At 45.3% G+C, this 17,245-nt stretch overlaps 1 protein-coding gene across 1 annotated transcript in view; it reads left to right on the forward strand.

Moving 5' to 3' along the window:
* The first annotated feature begins 309 nt into the window (after positions 1 to 309).
* The window catches only part of baiap2l1a (BAR/IMD domain containing adaptor protein 2 like 1a), a 22,121-nt gene continuing 5,185 nt past the window's right edge, over positions 310 to 17,245 (forward strand). The window contains exons 1-10 of the mRNA XM_030340585.1: positions 310 to 605; positions 1,880 to 1,955; positions 2,373 to 2,459; positions 10,278 to 10,339; positions 12,092 to 12,163; positions 12,645 to 12,779; positions 15,293 to 15,445; positions 15,659 to 15,814; positions 15,930 to 16,053; positions 16,386 to 16,599. Coding sequence (XP_030196445.1) covers positions 555 to 605; positions 1,880 to 1,955; positions 2,373 to 2,459; positions 10,278 to 10,339; positions 12,092 to 12,163; positions 12,645 to 12,779; positions 15,293 to 15,445; positions 15,659 to 15,814; positions 15,930 to 16,053; positions 16,386 to 16,599 — 1,130 coding nt within the window. The 5' untranslated portion in view covers positions 310 to 554. The remainder of the gene's footprint in view (positions 606 to 1,879; positions 1,956 to 2,372; positions 2,460 to 10,277; positions 10,340 to 12,091; positions 12,164 to 12,644; positions 12,780 to 15,292; positions 15,446 to 15,658; positions 15,815 to 15,929; positions 16,054 to 16,385; positions 16,600 to 17,245) is intronic.

A 17,245-nucleotide genomic window follows, 5' to 3' on the forward strand; every position in this document is an offset into this window, starting at 1 on the left:
CACACACAAACACACACACACGTAACATAGCTCCCAGTCCAGGGAGTGGTGCCATGGGTGGCCCAACCCTTTTCTAGCTCATAGACTCATCATGATAACGAGCACGGCGGTGTCGAAAGTGCATGACTATGGCCATGACGTCATGACCCGGCCGCGCTGCTCGAAACAGCAACGCGCTCACCGGCTGTCACACGCACGCACGCACGCACGCACACACACACACACACACACACACACACACACACACACACACACACACACACACACACACACACACGCACACACACGCCTCCACACACGGGGAAGTTGTCAGAGTGTGCGTTTGGTTTCAGGGAACGGTCATAAACGCAGTGTGTCTCCTGGCTCGGCTCTGCGTCTCCTTGCCCACATGCACAGATTGAGGTGTGTACCACCGAGTGTAGTCTGTCCGCTGGGAACCAGGAACGCGCTGCCTCTTCTTTGAGTGATCGTGAAGCTCGTCACTATAGTCGCTCGATCGATACCTTTTTTCTGTAGAAGTGATCCCGGAGGATCCACCACATAGGAGCTGAGATATGTCTCGGGAACCGGACGATGTCAACAAGCTGACCGAGAGCACCTACAAGGTAAGAAGAGCACATCAAATAATATCATATGATGTGATTCTATAGTGACTTTTTTATCAGAGTTTTTTTTATGATGAGGTCTCCGTCAGTCGGTTTAGGTTAGCTATATATCAGTATACGGGACCGCTCTTATTCCAGAGACATTATTTCACCCCAGCTGAGTTTCAAAGTGCACTAAGTAGGCTAACCGGTATAAAAAAAGTTGCCTCGATCATTCTTGGAAGTCGCTGTATAGGCTGATAGTCCGACAGATCCCAGACAGTTGAACATGTGATTGGCATGGCTAATCCGAAGATAAGAGATACCTATATACATCTCAATCCACACTGATCGAATCACGTCCAGGCGACACCTCGCCAGATAATCAGGGGTAAATCTCTCAACAACACAGTGTACAACCAATCGGCATTTGTGTGTGTGTGTGTGTGTGTGTGTGTGTGTGTGTGTGTGTGTGTGTGTGTGTGTGTGTGTGTGTGTGTGTGTGTGTGTGTGTGTGTGTGTGTGTGTGTGTGTGTGTGTGTGTGTGTGTGTGTGTGTGTGTGTGTGTGTGTGTGTGTAGACCCATGTCATGATAGGTCATTCACTATCTCTATCTCTCCTGGTAACAGTGGGGACTGGAGAGCCAGAGAAGGAAAAAAAGCGAGAGAGCGATAAAGCGAGAGAGAGAACCTGTTTTGGGGGTTGTTTAATTTCAAGCACAACTCTTGATTCTCAGCAGACCGCAAGCCTTATTGTTCTCGTTGGGGCGTGCCGGGGGAAAAGCTGGGGAGGCAAACAACACTCGATTGTTGAGGTGTTTCAATAGGTAGGGCGGGGGGGGGGGGGGGGGGGGGGGGGCTCGTGGCAGACTCCTTGTGGCAGACTTCGTTATAGAGCTAGAGAAAAAGAAAAGTTAGGAGAGTTTAGTTAACGATTGAACATTGTATTGCTTTTGTAGTTAAACGGCGTCCCCTATGTTATTTAAAGAACAAGCACACACACATACACACACACACACACACACACACACACACACACACACACACACACACACACACACACACACACACACACACACACACACACACACACACACACACACACACACTCACACGTACACAGTGTGTGTGTGTGTGTGTGCGCGTGTGTGTGAGGCCTCTACCCTACTCAAAATATCATTATTTATAATGTTTTTGGGCGGAAAGAAAGCGCTGACTCCTATCTTAGAACAAATTGATCACTAAAGTTTGGGTTTGTCATACTAGATGTTGTTTTCCTCTCTCTGCCCGCTCTAGAATGTGATGGAACAGTTCAACCCCGGGCTCAGGAACCTGGTCACCCTAGGAAAGAACTATGAGAAAACCGTCACAGGTAAAGCCCTCGTCTGAGGAGAACAATACCACTCAGGCACACATGGTTCTGCATTGTTCTGCATGACTGGCTGCTCCCAAGATCACTCACTCACAAGATCAAATCAATCAGCTTTACTCAATGAAGGCCCAAAAACACATCCCAAAATACCACATCCATGAAAACTGTTCCATGTCAATCAAGTAATCATACTTATGGTTGAGATAAAGGGAAGTTGATACTTTTAGTTTCAACTGAAACTAAATTCAATTTCAGAGTAAGTTTTCCAAAATCACAGGTTCAATATTTTTATACCTTATTTTGATTATTTTTTAAACTGTGTGGCAGTTGATTTTTGCAGTTTACACTATAATTTAATTGTTCAGATCCTGTCCTTGTAACGCAGACGTCTCTGATTGTTTGTTCTCTCCATCCCAGCCATGGCTCTTGCAGGGAAGACCTACTTCGATGCCGTCTCGAAGATTGGAGAAAATGCTACAATATCCCCCGTCTCCAGAGAACTCGGTGAGTGTTGTTTTGACTGACGCCACACACACACAAACCATAACACACTCACGCCCCCTCCTCCTCCACCTGTAATCTGCACGGTATATAGCCAAAATGTTTATAACATTTTCCGCTGAGAAGACAAAGGTGTTCAAAGAGTCAAGCTAGCGTAATACGGTTTTGGTTATACCATCCTCTCATTTTTATCACCTTTTATCACCGCAATTTGCCAAGGGAACGGGGGGAGAATAACAACCTATCCTGTTCACACAACCTCCTTGTCGATCTGTTGATATTTCTTTGTGTCTCTGAGACTTGAGCTTGCACAGTGAGTCATTCACCTGTCTGTGACTCAGCGCCGATCATTATCCCTGAGCTGGGGAAATACAGAGATGCCCTAGTTCCACCCAAGGGGGTGTGGTGCAGGGGGTACAGAATATACTGTATATCGGCCGGTCTGGTTCATGTTGTTACGAGTGTTGCCCGTGTGTTTGTGTCTATAAAGGACATGTCAGCTCAGGTTACAGTGGCTGTGATACAAAGACAGATGTGCTCCACGGAAATGCTTGGCAAATGGAAACGTGGTCTGTGAGAAAAACGAACTATAATAAAATCGTGACACGTTATCGTGACAGTCTTTTTGCATGCTTTTCGGACCTTTCTACCGGGCTTTCTGTGGTTCATAGTTTTGTCCTATCACTACATTGAATCATTTTATAATGCTGTCATTAAGGAGAGGAAACAAAGCATGAAATCTAAGTGGAATCCTAACCCCTTAACCCCTAACCCCTTATCCCCTAACCCCTGACTCCTAAGCCTGAGCCTGAAATTGCCGAATGTAAAAAAAAAAGAGGCAAAAACAACAACAAACTTAACAGAGCAGACAGTAACTGAAGGAGCAGAAAGATTGCATATTGTTCCCAAAACCAACATTTAACTTCGGAAAAAATATGTTTGTTGTTATGCCAGCAGTCTTGCATAGACAAGGACCAAGAGAGAGAGACACAGAGCCACAACTAGAAAATCAGATTGGAAAACAACCTAGACCCAATCAGAAATGGTTATACCAGTTGGATTCCTACATTTTGCTCACCATTTGTCTTGATGGCAGCACTGCTTGTACAATTTAGAAAAAATATTGCTTTTGATGTGCTGGCCTCTCTGCATAGGTTGTCCTAAATAGAAATTGCAGGTAAGAAAATCACTGAATTGATATGGTTGAGAAAACCCAAGGTGCAACAAATGATCACTTTGGAACAATTTTCATCCCTCCATTCTGTTGATATGGCAACATTCATAGTCATGTCAACCAGGTTATTTGTTCTTATCCCATTATGTTTTTATTATAAGAAAGAATGACTGTTGGGCGAACCTAGGCTTAAGCTGAATACAATCCTTACAATACACATGCATGAAACCAATAAGACATCAATTCAGTTACGTGAAGTAAACTGAAAGTTGACTACACAGACTGATGCCTCGTGGAGTATATCATACATCATTCTGCCATTCCGATCTGTTTGGAATTAGCTTTAGGATTCCATCACAAACAAGATGGACGCGTCCCCTTGGAAGCTTTCCTTTTTTTGAGCATATCCCCCAGTCTTCGGTCAGACTCTTTGCACGGCAGGGCTGTGTGAATTCTCTCACTCGTCACACAGAACGTGAGAGGCAAACAAACTGAACAAACAGCCGGACGGACAGAGATTTTTGTTCTCCTCAAACCCCTCTCCCAACAGATCCCCTTCCCATCAGGCTGCACGGCCAAAAGTGTTTCACGTAGTTGGATGTTGATCCTCATCTGATATCACTATGTTCAACCTGCAGACTATCCAAGGAATCCCTGGCTTTAGTGCAGGCATAGAGATCAGTGACATCGTGATGTAGCTCTCCATCTTTATGGATTTTTATTTAGATAACTCATTGTATTGTTCGGTTTGAAATACTGCTCCTGGTGAGGTGACGTCTCCATTCATCAGTCAGATTGTAGTTTTATTATTTTCAGAAAGATATTTGAATTGCAGAAATATTTATGTTTATATAACATTCATAACTTTTTAAGAGATGAAATATAGGCCTTTTTACAAAATACATTTCCTATATACAGGCCTTAACATATAGTAAAGTTCTACTCCCCTTTGCTCTCACTCCTCACTCCTTAAAGACGAGGTTAAAGAGTTCAGTGTGGTTCCAAAAAGTAGCTGGTACGAGTGTAGTACAGGTAGCCGTTACGGTGGTTTGACCTCCCTTCCCTCTCCATGACTTTGTAAACATTAGTTCTGTCCACACAACTTTGTAGCCAACAGCCAAAGTCATCACGTTATCGCCTTATAAGGGCAAGGCGATTAAACTCGGAAAGCAAAGTTTTGGACGACGTACAAAAAGCACTTGATAGATTCCTTGTGGTGTGACCTTTTGCGTTGGCTTTTAAAATAGTATGCAAATTAGCCCGATCACGTAGACATGGTAAGCATTTCGGGAATGTGGTCAAAAAGGACAGCGTCTTGCTCATAGGGAGAGTGGCTTTAAGGTAATTTAAGGTAGTTTGAGGAACTACAGAAGCGATGATTGCACTACAAAAGAAGGAGAGAGTGGAAGGGCGAGTGCGCACGAGTGCCACAAAAACAAACAAGGACATTCTAAGTTCCCTTCCTGTTGTTAAGCGCTATAGAGAAAGGTACTTGTGCTAAACACATGCATCTGTCATTATTGATGGGTTAAGCCGGAACCACATCCGTCTAATGCATACATTTTACCTACCGTGAAACCTAAAGGCCCCCAGGGTTGCCGGTCCAATACCGCCAATTGTCACCATTAACTCCCTTTTTTAAAGCCAAGTGGTTTGAGCTCCCATACCCATATCTCTGCAAAATCAGAACCTATTGTGTGTGCTTCAAATATGACATTCGGTATTGTATAAATCATCGACCCGGAGGAAATAAGAAAGCACAACACACGATTCCAATCAGGGTTTTCAATGGGTCTAGAATTAGAGACTTCCTGTAAAGACACACTGCTGTTGTACCTTACAGGGTGTTGCCCCAAAGCAGTAGGTTTCAACAATAAGTGATTGTAGAAAGATACAACAACCCCACCATCACCACCTACACCACCTCTTCCACCATTTCTCTTAGCTATACTTGTCAACCCTCCGCTGACAGTGGGGCTATTTGAAACACTGAGGTCGAGCTTTCAGTGGGACTCAAATGGTAATGGCTGCCTGCCCAGATTGAGGGCAGATAGTTTCAGCCTGATTACTTCTGTAAAGCATCTTTGCTTTGGAGAGCAGCCAATTTACTCCTCTAAACGGGGGATGAAGTCAGTCACGGTAGGCTGAGAAAGAGTTTGTGAATCTTCAAAACTGCTGGCTTGGGGATGTTGACGTGAGTGGGATGATTTGGGATCCGTCCAAAAGACTGCGACGTCGACAGGATGCGAAAGACCATTTCTCTCTTATGAGAGATATGACATCACCAGTATCCCCTGTACATTAAAGAATCAACTATTACCTAATATCGGCAAGTCTTTCTCTCTCTCTTTCCCTCTGCCAGACGGATGGATTGATAGAGCTCTGTTGGGTGTCAGAGACCCAGCCCCCGTTTCTGATCTCTTGCTGTCTACCTCCCTCTCGCTCTCCCTCTCACTTACTCAACCGCTCTCTCTCTCTCTCTCTCTCTCTCTCTCTCTCTCTCTCTCTCTCTCTCTCTCTCCCTCTCTCTCTCTCTCACACATTTTCTTCTCTCTATCATTTTCGTTCTATCTCTAGTCTAGATTTTGTCCTTAAATGTTCCACATATCTTAACCATCCAAGCCTTTCTAATTGGCTAATTGCCTTCACAATGTTAACACCTCTGCAGATATTTATATGTATGTTCAGCATCTCAGATATGTTTTCTGGTTTCATTCTACTATCACTGTATCTGTGTCATATTGAGTCATACAGTTTGATAAGACACCATAACATCTTCTGGGAATTTACCCTAAGAGAAAAATAAACAAGGGATAGTTTGGTGACATGGAACATGATGATGATTCACTGTTACAGGGCTCACACCCAGGAGAGCTATTACCGTGGGTGGGTTCGGTTTGAAACCTCTATTCTCTCCTTTCCTACGGGCCCTCACAGGAACCAATAGTAGGCCATAACTCCCAGGGGCTCGGGCCTCCAAATTGTCACAGCTCCTCTACTTTCTTACATACACAATAAACAATAGTTTAAACAGCGGCGCTGAGCAATACCTGCTCAATAACCATGGCAACGGGGCGCTTTGGAACCCCTTAGTTTCACTTGACAATAGTAGGGTTAAGGTGAGATAGCAAGATGACATTTTGACCATTTTAAACTACAATCTTTGTATGAACTTCGTCCATGTATTAGCTCTACACAAAACCTTCAGCACCACATCTTCTCAACTGGTGGGCCGCGACACATAGGTAACCTATAAACCTTTATCTTTAGAAAGAATGAACTAATGTGTTAAGTCATGGTTCAAAGGCTCACTATTTCCTTGAGTTTAGCCCCAATTGTTGCATGTGGGTTACAGTGCAGGAAAGGATTGTTGATATGGAATATTAGTAAATCGATAGTAAAAGGTTCAACCAGTTGAGAACCACTGCTCTATGGGATTTGGCTCGTTGCTACTGGGACACAGAAGAGTACATTCACATTATGACATTGAGTCACACATTTTCGTTACATAGAACAGGAGTTGTACAAGGAAATAGTGAAATAAATCAAATTCAAGTGGCATGTTGTCTCAAATTGATCAGATATGAATACATAATAGACCAATCAGTCTCTTGGTTTAAATAAATGGCAATAGAAACTCTTAGCGTATATAGATAAAATGTCCTTGATAACATCAGATGTACTGCCTCCCAGACTATTGCCAAATAGATTTGTGAGTGTGTGTGTGTGTGAGAGTGAGATTGTGTACGTGCACCTGTACTTGCATGCACACCTTCTTGAATGGCTTATTATGACAATATTTTATCAGGAAGGAAAATAAAGTGCCCATAGCAACACCCAACGATTTGCCCCTCCCTCCCTCCCTCCCTCCCTACCTCCCTCCCTACCTCCCTCCCTCCCTCCCTACCTCCCCCCTCCCTCCCTCCCTCCCTAGCCCTCTCCTGAGATGAACGTAATGGAGAAGACATCTAGTGGTGACCACAGTGAGGCAGATGGGACGTCCCATGTACAGTACACTGACCCCTGGGGTGCAGCCACTTGGGTTCACCACCAACCTGTCTGGCACCATTTACTTTAAGGGGACATATATCGACCGCAAACTGCAAAGTTCAGAGCGAGTTCAGCTGTTGGATAAAGAATGAGAATGGCTTAACCACACCGATGTTGCATAAGAACCCCTTTAAACATGGATTTGTATGCGTTTGGTCATATGATATCCGATTGCCCAGAACGCATGTTTTAAAGGGGGGTTCTTTTACTTTCTGAGGCCTTTGTTTAATATTTGAAAAATTACACACGCACACACATTATCCGCATTCAGGTATATTAAAACAAAAACTGTTATTGCAAGAACGTACAAACAACAGCTCAGAATGCCAAAGAGCAGCGCCACCAGTCCGACATGTGAACTATCATGTACAATTTGTCACGATTATAGGCTATCCTATAACTTCATCCATTTATTCCATCACTTACCACTACCTATGACACCACAAGGTTTAAATCATGACGAGTCGACATGTCATCTGCAAGGAATGCTTAAGGTGTAACCTTGGTAGATGCCATGACATCAAATTATAGACGGCAAGTTTCTTGTGAGTGTGTTTGACCTCATTGTGTTTCATTCAATATAACTTAAGGCATAACTCGAAAACTGGCAAGATGGCTTCCCTAATGTGTAATCACCTTACTTACACCTCCCCTCAGAGTGAGTCACCGTAATGTTGTCATTGTGTTGAAGAAGTCCACTTCATATCTCTCCCCTACTTCCTCCTTGATCTGATTTCGCGTAAGTAGAAAGGCGGTTTATAGTTTAAACAATTGATTGTTGGTGTGTCTTGCCTTGGAAATGCTTTGTCTACAGAAACATGTGAACACCGTTGAAAGTTTACTACAAATTATATTAAAGTTCCTGTATAAATCTTTACCTGCCATTCTACCACCAAATCAAAGTGCTTTTAAAAGGAAAAACATTTGCTTTAACTGTATGTAATCTTCTTGGCTTGTTCTACCTCTAGCTACATGCATTCCTCATGTCGATTAGCCATTATTGCCACAGGGACAGAATAACAACTAGTCCACCATCTCAAGTGTAACATTTCCGCATGGGCCAATCTTAGTGCCCTGTGAAGGTAAACAGTGGTGTCTGCCAGGGCTTATCCTGTTCAGGTGTGCTGTACGGCAGCCTATTATCCAGGCCCTTGGCATCACAGGTGGAACCCTACAGGTGTACCTTGACCTTTTAGATCCCCCCCCCCCCCCCCCCCCCCCCCCCCCCCCCCCCCTTCACTCCCAACCTCATCACCTCCCCTCCCCAATCCCCCTGTGGCTGTTGGGACTGTATAAACAAGATCAACCCCCCCCCCCCCCCCCCCCTCCGCCCCCCACCCACAAACGCACATACATACACAGACACACACACACACACACACACACACACACGCATCACCGCTGCCACCGGAGCACAAAGAAGGCCTTCACCAGTACTTTCTGGGGACCTTTCGGAGGTCAATGTTGTTGTAGCTGGACCCTGCAGCCGTGGTTCAGAGGGCTACTAGGTGTGTGTGTGTGTGTGTGTGTGTGTGTGTGTGTGTGTGTGTGTGCGCCTTTGTGTGTGTGTGTGTGTGTGTGTGTGCATGCATGTATGTGTGTGTGTACAGTATATGCGAACGAGTGTGTGCACATAGGGGGCACTCAAACTCGTGCCCATATGCGTTTGTTTAAGTACTCGACGCAGCTGATACGCTTGTTCCCGTTCTCCTCCACCTTCCCAGAGCCCTCCTAGAACAGAGTAGCACGGAACGGACATTCTGCAGAGTCCTGCACGCACCCGCTGTGTATTCTGCTGTTTGCCAGAACACTGTTTGTCCTGTAGTGAACCTTTAGGTCTAGATGTCACCCTATTGTGACAGAAAGGGTTCAGGTCTGATTGTCCCTTGCCGTCTGCTGTATTGAGCGGTGCCCATTGTCCTCGGCAGAACGCCTGCCGCCAATCGCTGGGATCGGTCTGTGTGAACGTGGATTGTTCTCATCTATGGCAACAGAATAAAACGGTTCTTATTATACAGCTGTTCAAACACTGACAGCCGGAAAAGGGGCATGTGATTGTGTTGTCGGTAGATTCGTATTTAGAGTGTCCCGTGCTGGTGTGTTGAGTTTATGAACTGTATTCAGAAAGAATTGGTTTGTGGGCCGTAAAGATTGTTTTGATGTAAATACTCATGTACGGGTATATCCACTACAGCCAGCTGACACGTTCATTTGTGTCTTTATTTGACTGCAACATTCTTATATTCCAAAGAATACTTTCTTGCATTCCAAAATGCATTTTTTTTGCCTTCCATCTCACTTCTTATCTGTCGTTTTTCTAATCTGCGTGAAATGCTTTTTCTTATCTGTATTATATTGTATTGTCACAACAAGGACAACTAACCACACCTAGATACATGGACGTTATCAAATAATCCTATACACATTTTGATTAATGGGATGCCAAATTCCTGTCCTTTATCAGAAATACCATTAGACCACCATGTATTTCAATGTGTTGTAATATGTTTTGGAGCTTTTCTTTTCTTTTTTTTATCAATTGTTCTTGATCAAAAACCTACTCGTCTAATCTACTTGTATATCTTTGTGTCTCCAAGGCCTGGTCCTCATGGAGATCGGAGAGACACACAAGGTGGTTCAAATGGAACTGGAGGAGAATGTAAGTACAATAGTATTTGGTAGAAATAAGTTTCATGAGGATCTGTTGAGGGACCATGGCCCTGCTGTTTGCTTGTTATGCAGAGGGAACGACATAGTTCCAAGTTAAGTGTTCATCTTATCAGATCTTGCATAAATGCTGATCCGATCAGGACTCAGGAATTGCCTGTTTTTTTTTTAGCAGCGAGTGCAGAGCAAAAGCTGACCTCTTGACTGACCCAAAGATATTCCTGCTTATATGCCCATGAGCAACCGCTGTATGGTTATTTACCCTATGACGCGATCCAATGCGCCGCGGTGGGACACTGAAAAGCCACAGTATGCAGTGGAAGCCCTGGGTTTTACGTGTAATCATTTGAGGTAGTTCAGACCACCACAATCATGTGGGGGATTGTACGGCCTCTGGACAATGTCGTTAACTCACCAAGGTTACGTGGTCACACACACACACACACACACACACACACACACACACACACACACACACACACACACACACACACACACACACACACACACACACACACACACACACACACACACGAACACACACACACACACGAACACACACACACACACACACACACACACACACACACACACACACACACACACACGCACCTCTTTTATGAACAATTATCATTCCAGAAAGGTCTCTCTTGCTCCGTCACCTCGTAACCATAATCTTTAGATACCTAACCGAAGTATTTCAGCAATAGGCAAGAATTCCACTTGAGAACGGAGAGATGGCCATTTTTGGTCATGCTTTACTTAGAGTTTTTAATAACATTTGAATCTAGAGGTGAAGGGGAAAGATCTGAGTGGATGGCAGAACCAGCTTCAAGCTTGGTGTTGTCTCTGGGAAGAATGCTTTGAATACCTGGCGCTGGAGAGACATAAACCTGAGTGACAAGTCACATGTACAATTAGAAAGACACAAGTCACATGTTTGAACCTTCCGGCATTAAGCAAACGCTGACACTGCAGAAGTACAGATGACTTGACTTGATTTAACGTTAAAGGTGGTGTCTTTGTGGTCTTTTTATACATTGGGAGTATTTGTATCATTGACTCTATGATACTTTTATGCCACATGGGATAAGAGGTGGGAACAAGCTAGTCTTAATGTCTTGTTGTGTTATAATGTGTTAGTTGTGCTCTTATCTTATGGTGGAACTTAACTTAGCTCACTGTCTTTGTATATTCATAGCTGAAAAACCTTGCACCTTGTTCATTACAAAAAAAAATGCTATAGTAGTTATAACAGTAAACATAGTCATGTCGCACCTATGGATATATTCATTATCATATAGGCGCACAGTGATGGTGATTCTGGTGATTAGATAGCGGCCACATACTGAAATGGAATTATTGATAAATTACACAAACCTGCTTCTGTATCACAAATAAACATGTTGTAACAAGTTGAAAAGTAGAATATATGCTGTACAGCATTGGCTCCTAACATTTTACATTGATTTAGGTGTATCACAAATTCTTATCAAGAACTTTTGTAGTCAGTTAGATATGTATTTTTTATCAACAATTAATCATTATTTTTTACCTTTGTCGGTATTTTTCTGCAGTCCATCCTAAAGTTACACCCTTTGGGTCTACAACTGATCGGTTTTGCAACAGGGGCGAGCTGTGAATCATTAATGCCCAGCATGTTGATAAGCCCATCCTACCACAGGAATCCTGCCCTCACAGAAAAACGGTCAGAGTAATATTTACGTCTCCATTGTCCTCACAGTTCAAGAGGTTCCACCGTGAGATCATCATCGAGCTCGAGAAGAAGACGGAGATGGATGTCAAATACATGAATGTAACTACACCGCCTTGTGTCTGGGGTTGTGTGGGGTTTGGCTATGGTGTTGAGGGAGTGGCACGCTGCCAAAATCGATGCAGCGTTGACACTTCCTTGTCCAGCATGGCCATGGGTCTGTCTGTCCATCCATTTATCCATCATCGATCAGTACGTCCATTCTGGCATAATCATCCATCCAGCTATCTTCAGACCTCCTTCAATTCAGCCATCCATCCATCCATTATCTATCGCTTGTCTATTCATCTGTCAATCTATCTTTCCATTTATTATTCCATCCATCCATTCATCCTTCTGCATTCATCGATACATCCATCTATTCATCTATCCATCCATCCACTCATCCATCCAAAATTCACCCATTCATCAATCATCCATCTATCCCCTCATCCATCCATCCATCCATCCATCCATCCATCCATCCATCCATTCGTCTATCTACTGCTATATCCATAAGGATCATATCACCGTGTCTCCTCAGGCAACCTTCAAGCGCTACCAGACAGAGCACAAGGTGAAGCAGGACTCTCTTGAGCGCTCCCAGACCGACCTGAAGAAGCTGAGGAGGAAGAGCCAGGGGAAAAGCTCCTCCAAGTACGACATCAAAGAGAATGAGGTAGGACATGCTGGAAAGACCTCAAAGAACTCACCGGGCCCTTACCCTGTGGGCGGGCGTTTGAGAACATTGGCCACGGTCAGCTGGTGCTAGCGAGGTTCACTGTAGTGTTGCTGCTGTGTGCTGGGTGAAATAGAGGAGCTGTACTTGAAGGTAGTGGATGGTATTGAAGTTCTTCTGCCGAGAGTGTATAAAAGCTGAGCTTCTTGTTAAATGAGAGTTGTAATTTAAATTATTTAAAGTTTAAAGAACAACATTGATGACAATGAACGTTGGCTTATTGGTTTATTCAGACATTTCTTATTACGTATCTGATCAAAGTAGATTTGTAATTTCTAGATAGGCCGGTTAAAGTGTCCATTCACGTTGCTCCTTCAATGTTCATTTAGAGTTGAAGTAATATTATTGACTTATTCACTAAATTATTGCAAAAAATTGTTGATTTTACATCTGAGAAAACTGAGAAATGTGTTTGTGAGTACGTATACACATCTGCCCACATAAAATAGGACAGATTTCCATCATTGCGTTTTCAAGTAGTAAGGAACAGAGCATACATGAAGGCAAAGTGTTTAACCGGGTGTGGCAAGGTGGGCACATGAAGTGTTCCTCCGTGTTGATGTTGCCATGACAACAGCTCTTTGTTCCAGATTTATCATGGTGCGAGGGCCATTCGCTATCGCCTCAATGGTCTCAGTTACGATGCGGAAAAAATTGTGTGCTCATCGAAACACGCATACACCCTGATGCACGAGAAGACGCGCATGGATGGCTGCTCATATCTTCATGCGGAACTCAAACACACAAACGCACACACACGCACAACCACACATGCAAACAGACACACACACTCACACACACAAGCAACACATACACACACAGTAGGGACACACCGGGATTTTCACCTGGCCAGGTTTCATTTGATTACAGAGTACAGAGTAGTTGGTTTAAGGGGAGGGTGGGCATGACGAACAGTTGATAAATTGATGAACCAAGTGGCTTGGATGAAACATCCCCCCACCCCTTTGCACAACATCAGATCTTTAGCTATCTGCCCGCCGATCTTTATGCACTGTGTACTAGTTTGGGTCGGGTCCATTTTATTGGGTGCTGTGCCTTTATTGTGAAAAGGTGGGGTTTTCTGGGTTAAATCTTCAATGTATTATGTTCCATGCCTGTACGTTTATAATCCTGCCCTTGCATTTACTGTTGACGACAAGCCAGGGTGTTTCTTGTGTGTGTGTGTGTGTGTGTGTGTGTGTGTGTGTGTGTGTGTGTGTGTGTGTGTGTGTGTGTGTGTGTGTGTGTGTGTGTGTGTGTGTGTGTGTGTGTGTGTGTGTGTGTGTGTGTGTGTGTGTGTGTGTGTGTGTGTGTGTGTGTGTCTTCCTTCGCCAGCTCTATGGCAACGCGTGTCTCTCAGCGAACGTATCGAGTTGGCCACTGCTCACGGAGCTGCCCTGGTACCGGGGGGTGGGTGACTGGCTGGGTGGGAGGTTGTTTGTTCACGTGTGTGTGTGTGTGTGTGTGTGTGTGTGTGTGTGTGTGTGTGTGTGTGTGTGTGTGTGTGTGTGTGTGTGTGTGTGTGTGTGTGTGTGTGTGTGTGTGTGTGTGGGTGTGTGTGTGTGTGGGTGTGTGTGTGTGTGGGGCGGAGGAACCGAACTCTGAGCCAGGTCGCAGTGTGTTTCGTGTCCTCCCCCTGCTCTGTGAGATTGGCAGGTGGGTGCTGAACTCTAATAAGGCTGAGATCACGACGTTGCCGGTCTGTTCACCGTCCACCGCGTGGTCCAGCAGTCGCTCTCCATCCCCCCGCCCACTGTGGTCACTGTGTGTGTGCGTATGTGTACGTGTGTGTGAGCGTGTGTGTGCATAATGCGTGTGCCTGTGCGTGTGCGTGTGTGTGTGTGTGTGTGTGTGTGTGTGTGTGTGTGTGTGTGTGTGTGTGTGTGTGTGTGTGTGTGTGTGTGTGTGTGTGCATGTGTGTGTGTGTGTGTGTGTGTGTGTGTGTGTGTGTGTGTGTGTGTGTGTGTGTGTGTGTGTGTGTGTGTGTGTGCATGTGGGTGCTTCTGTCCGTGTGCCTGTGCTAATGGGAGTTTCTTCATGGGTCAAGACGAGGTCTTGCATTATATAAACCTCAGCCAACTTAATACACGGTACAGTACAGCGTGTACCTTGGCAACACAAGGGATGAACGACCCTTTCTTGAGACTAGTAGCAGGCGGAAGAAACACCATTGCTTCGGTTTTGCTTTCACTTCAGTGTGACAGTCGGCTTTCCGTCGATTGAATGATGGTTGATGATGTTCAGGGGGTCATTTTGACTCCAGAACGAAAGATCGAGGCTTCATATCCCTGATGACCACAGCGTGCATACAGACCTCCTTGTGGGACCTGTTCATGAATATCATGCCCCCCCCCCCCCCCCCTGAAAGAAATCGATTGAAAAGTTTTTTTTAATAATATCCATCCAACCATTTCCCAGTGCCCTTATGTTGACCTTTGACCCTCCCTCCCTAGTACCTGGAGACCATATCGTCGCGGCAGACGGACATGCAGAAGTTCATGGCCGAAGGCTGCAGGGAGGCGCTGCTGGAGGAGAAGAGGCGGTTCTGCTTCCTGGTGGACAAACACTGCATGTTCTCCTACCACATCAACACCTTCCACAACAAGGTCAGCCGAGGGGGGGATACCCTGTGGGGACGGGGCTTGGTATGACAAACATCTATTCAGATAGAGAGGCGAAATAATTGGGAAATTCATTGATTAATTGCGGATGAATGGTTCCGCTAATTCTAAATAGTAAAGCTCACTAGGCTAAGGGGTTAGGGTACGGCCTACGTCTCTCTCCATCTCACACCCCCACTCCTCCCCTCCCTCCCGCAGGCCAAGGAGCTGCTGGAGGGGAAGATCTCCGGCTGGCAGGAGAAGTGCAGCGATGCCACCAAGGTGCCGGACACCATCATGACCCTGATCGAGAGGCCGCCGACCCCCCTGGCCAGCACCCCGGGGTCCTCGCCGCGTGTGGATCACTACAACCGCGTGAGTGGCCTGAGGGAAGAGGGAGACACGTTGGAAAAGGACGACCTCTATTTAATTAATGACTTTCTTTAGATGCCCACCAATGCTAATGCTAGCTCCTGTGCTCTTCCTCCAGAGGAACGCTGAGTCCATGGTTCCTCCCCCGGCCCCCCAACTCAAGGCCCAGATCAGTCCTCTGGCTAACCTGTTCCACCAGGAGACCCAGCCCCCCGTCATCTCCCACTCGGACCATTGCTCAGGTACGTGGGTGTTGGTGGTCGTCAAGGAAACGCGAATAAGTCACAATATGTGACTTAATCATCTTTACCAATATGTTACTCGCTGAGGCTTCCTGGTGTGGATATCACTCACTCTAGTGCCCGTTTACTCTCGTAGTCTTATTTTTTCCTTATGCTTCATCTGAATATCAATAAAAAAAAAGACAACAGAGTAAAACCATTAACCAATCAAAAGCGGTGAGGAGCGATCCATTCAGCCACCAAAGAGCCATAAGTATCAAAAAGAAACAATGGTGGACTTCAAATCATCCCCTCACCTCCCTCCCCTCACCTCCCTTCTCCACCCCCTCCAGACCAGGGCAGCCTGGGTGAGGACAACCTGTCCAGCACCGCGTCCCAGTCGTCTGACCTGGACGGGGGCAAGCGGTTGCGCGTGCGGACCATCTTCCCCCACAAGGCGGGCAGCAACCCCACGCTGCTCAGCTTCGACGAGGGCGACATCATCCTCCTACTGCTGCAGGAGGAGCGCGACGGCTGGCTGTACGGCGAGGTGGACGCCACCAAGCAGTACGTGTTCAGGGCCGATGCACTGCTCAGCGCTGCTCTTTGTCATTTACTGTAACAATTGGGGCGTGTCATTTGGCAGCTAGTGCTGTTACAATTACTCGTCCTTAGTTTTAAGTCCTCAGTTCTCCTTAGTTCAAATAATTGTTATATTTAACATGTATGTTGGTAAATTGATACAGTATTTCCCCTTTTCAGTCTTCCAACATACTAATGACCAAATTAAATAGGAAGGCATGTAGGTATGCATGGAGTATATTTTTATGAAGAGATTAATACATTTTGGCCATCCTGCGATGTAATGGGCCTCTCATTCTGTGGGTCGCGGCCTGCGGTTTGAAACCTTATATAGCCAAAGGATGAGCAAGGCAGAGATGAGACATGACCTCGGATACCACCAGGTAGACTGGGGACATTGGGGTTGGAAAACAACAGTAAGAAAATATAGAGAGTAGAGAGAATTGTATCCAGGATGTTGGGAGCTTTATGACTCCCTTTCAGGAACAATGCTGAGTGTGTGAGAGTACAGTTCTGGATTGGATTGGCCCCTTGGATAAAATACAGCATAGCTGTGAATGAACTGCGTTTAACCTAGGGCACAGGCACTCTGATAGTGCTATGGGTTTTTATTATTCCAAGACATAAAAGT

Source organism: Gadus morhua, chromosome 18 (genome assembly GCF_902167405.1).
Source record: "Gadus morhua chromosome 18, gadMor3.0, whole genome shotgun sequence".
NCBI classification, from domain to species: domain Eukaryota; kingdom Metazoa; phylum Chordata; class Actinopteri; order Gadiformes; family Gadidae; genus Gadus; species Gadus morhua.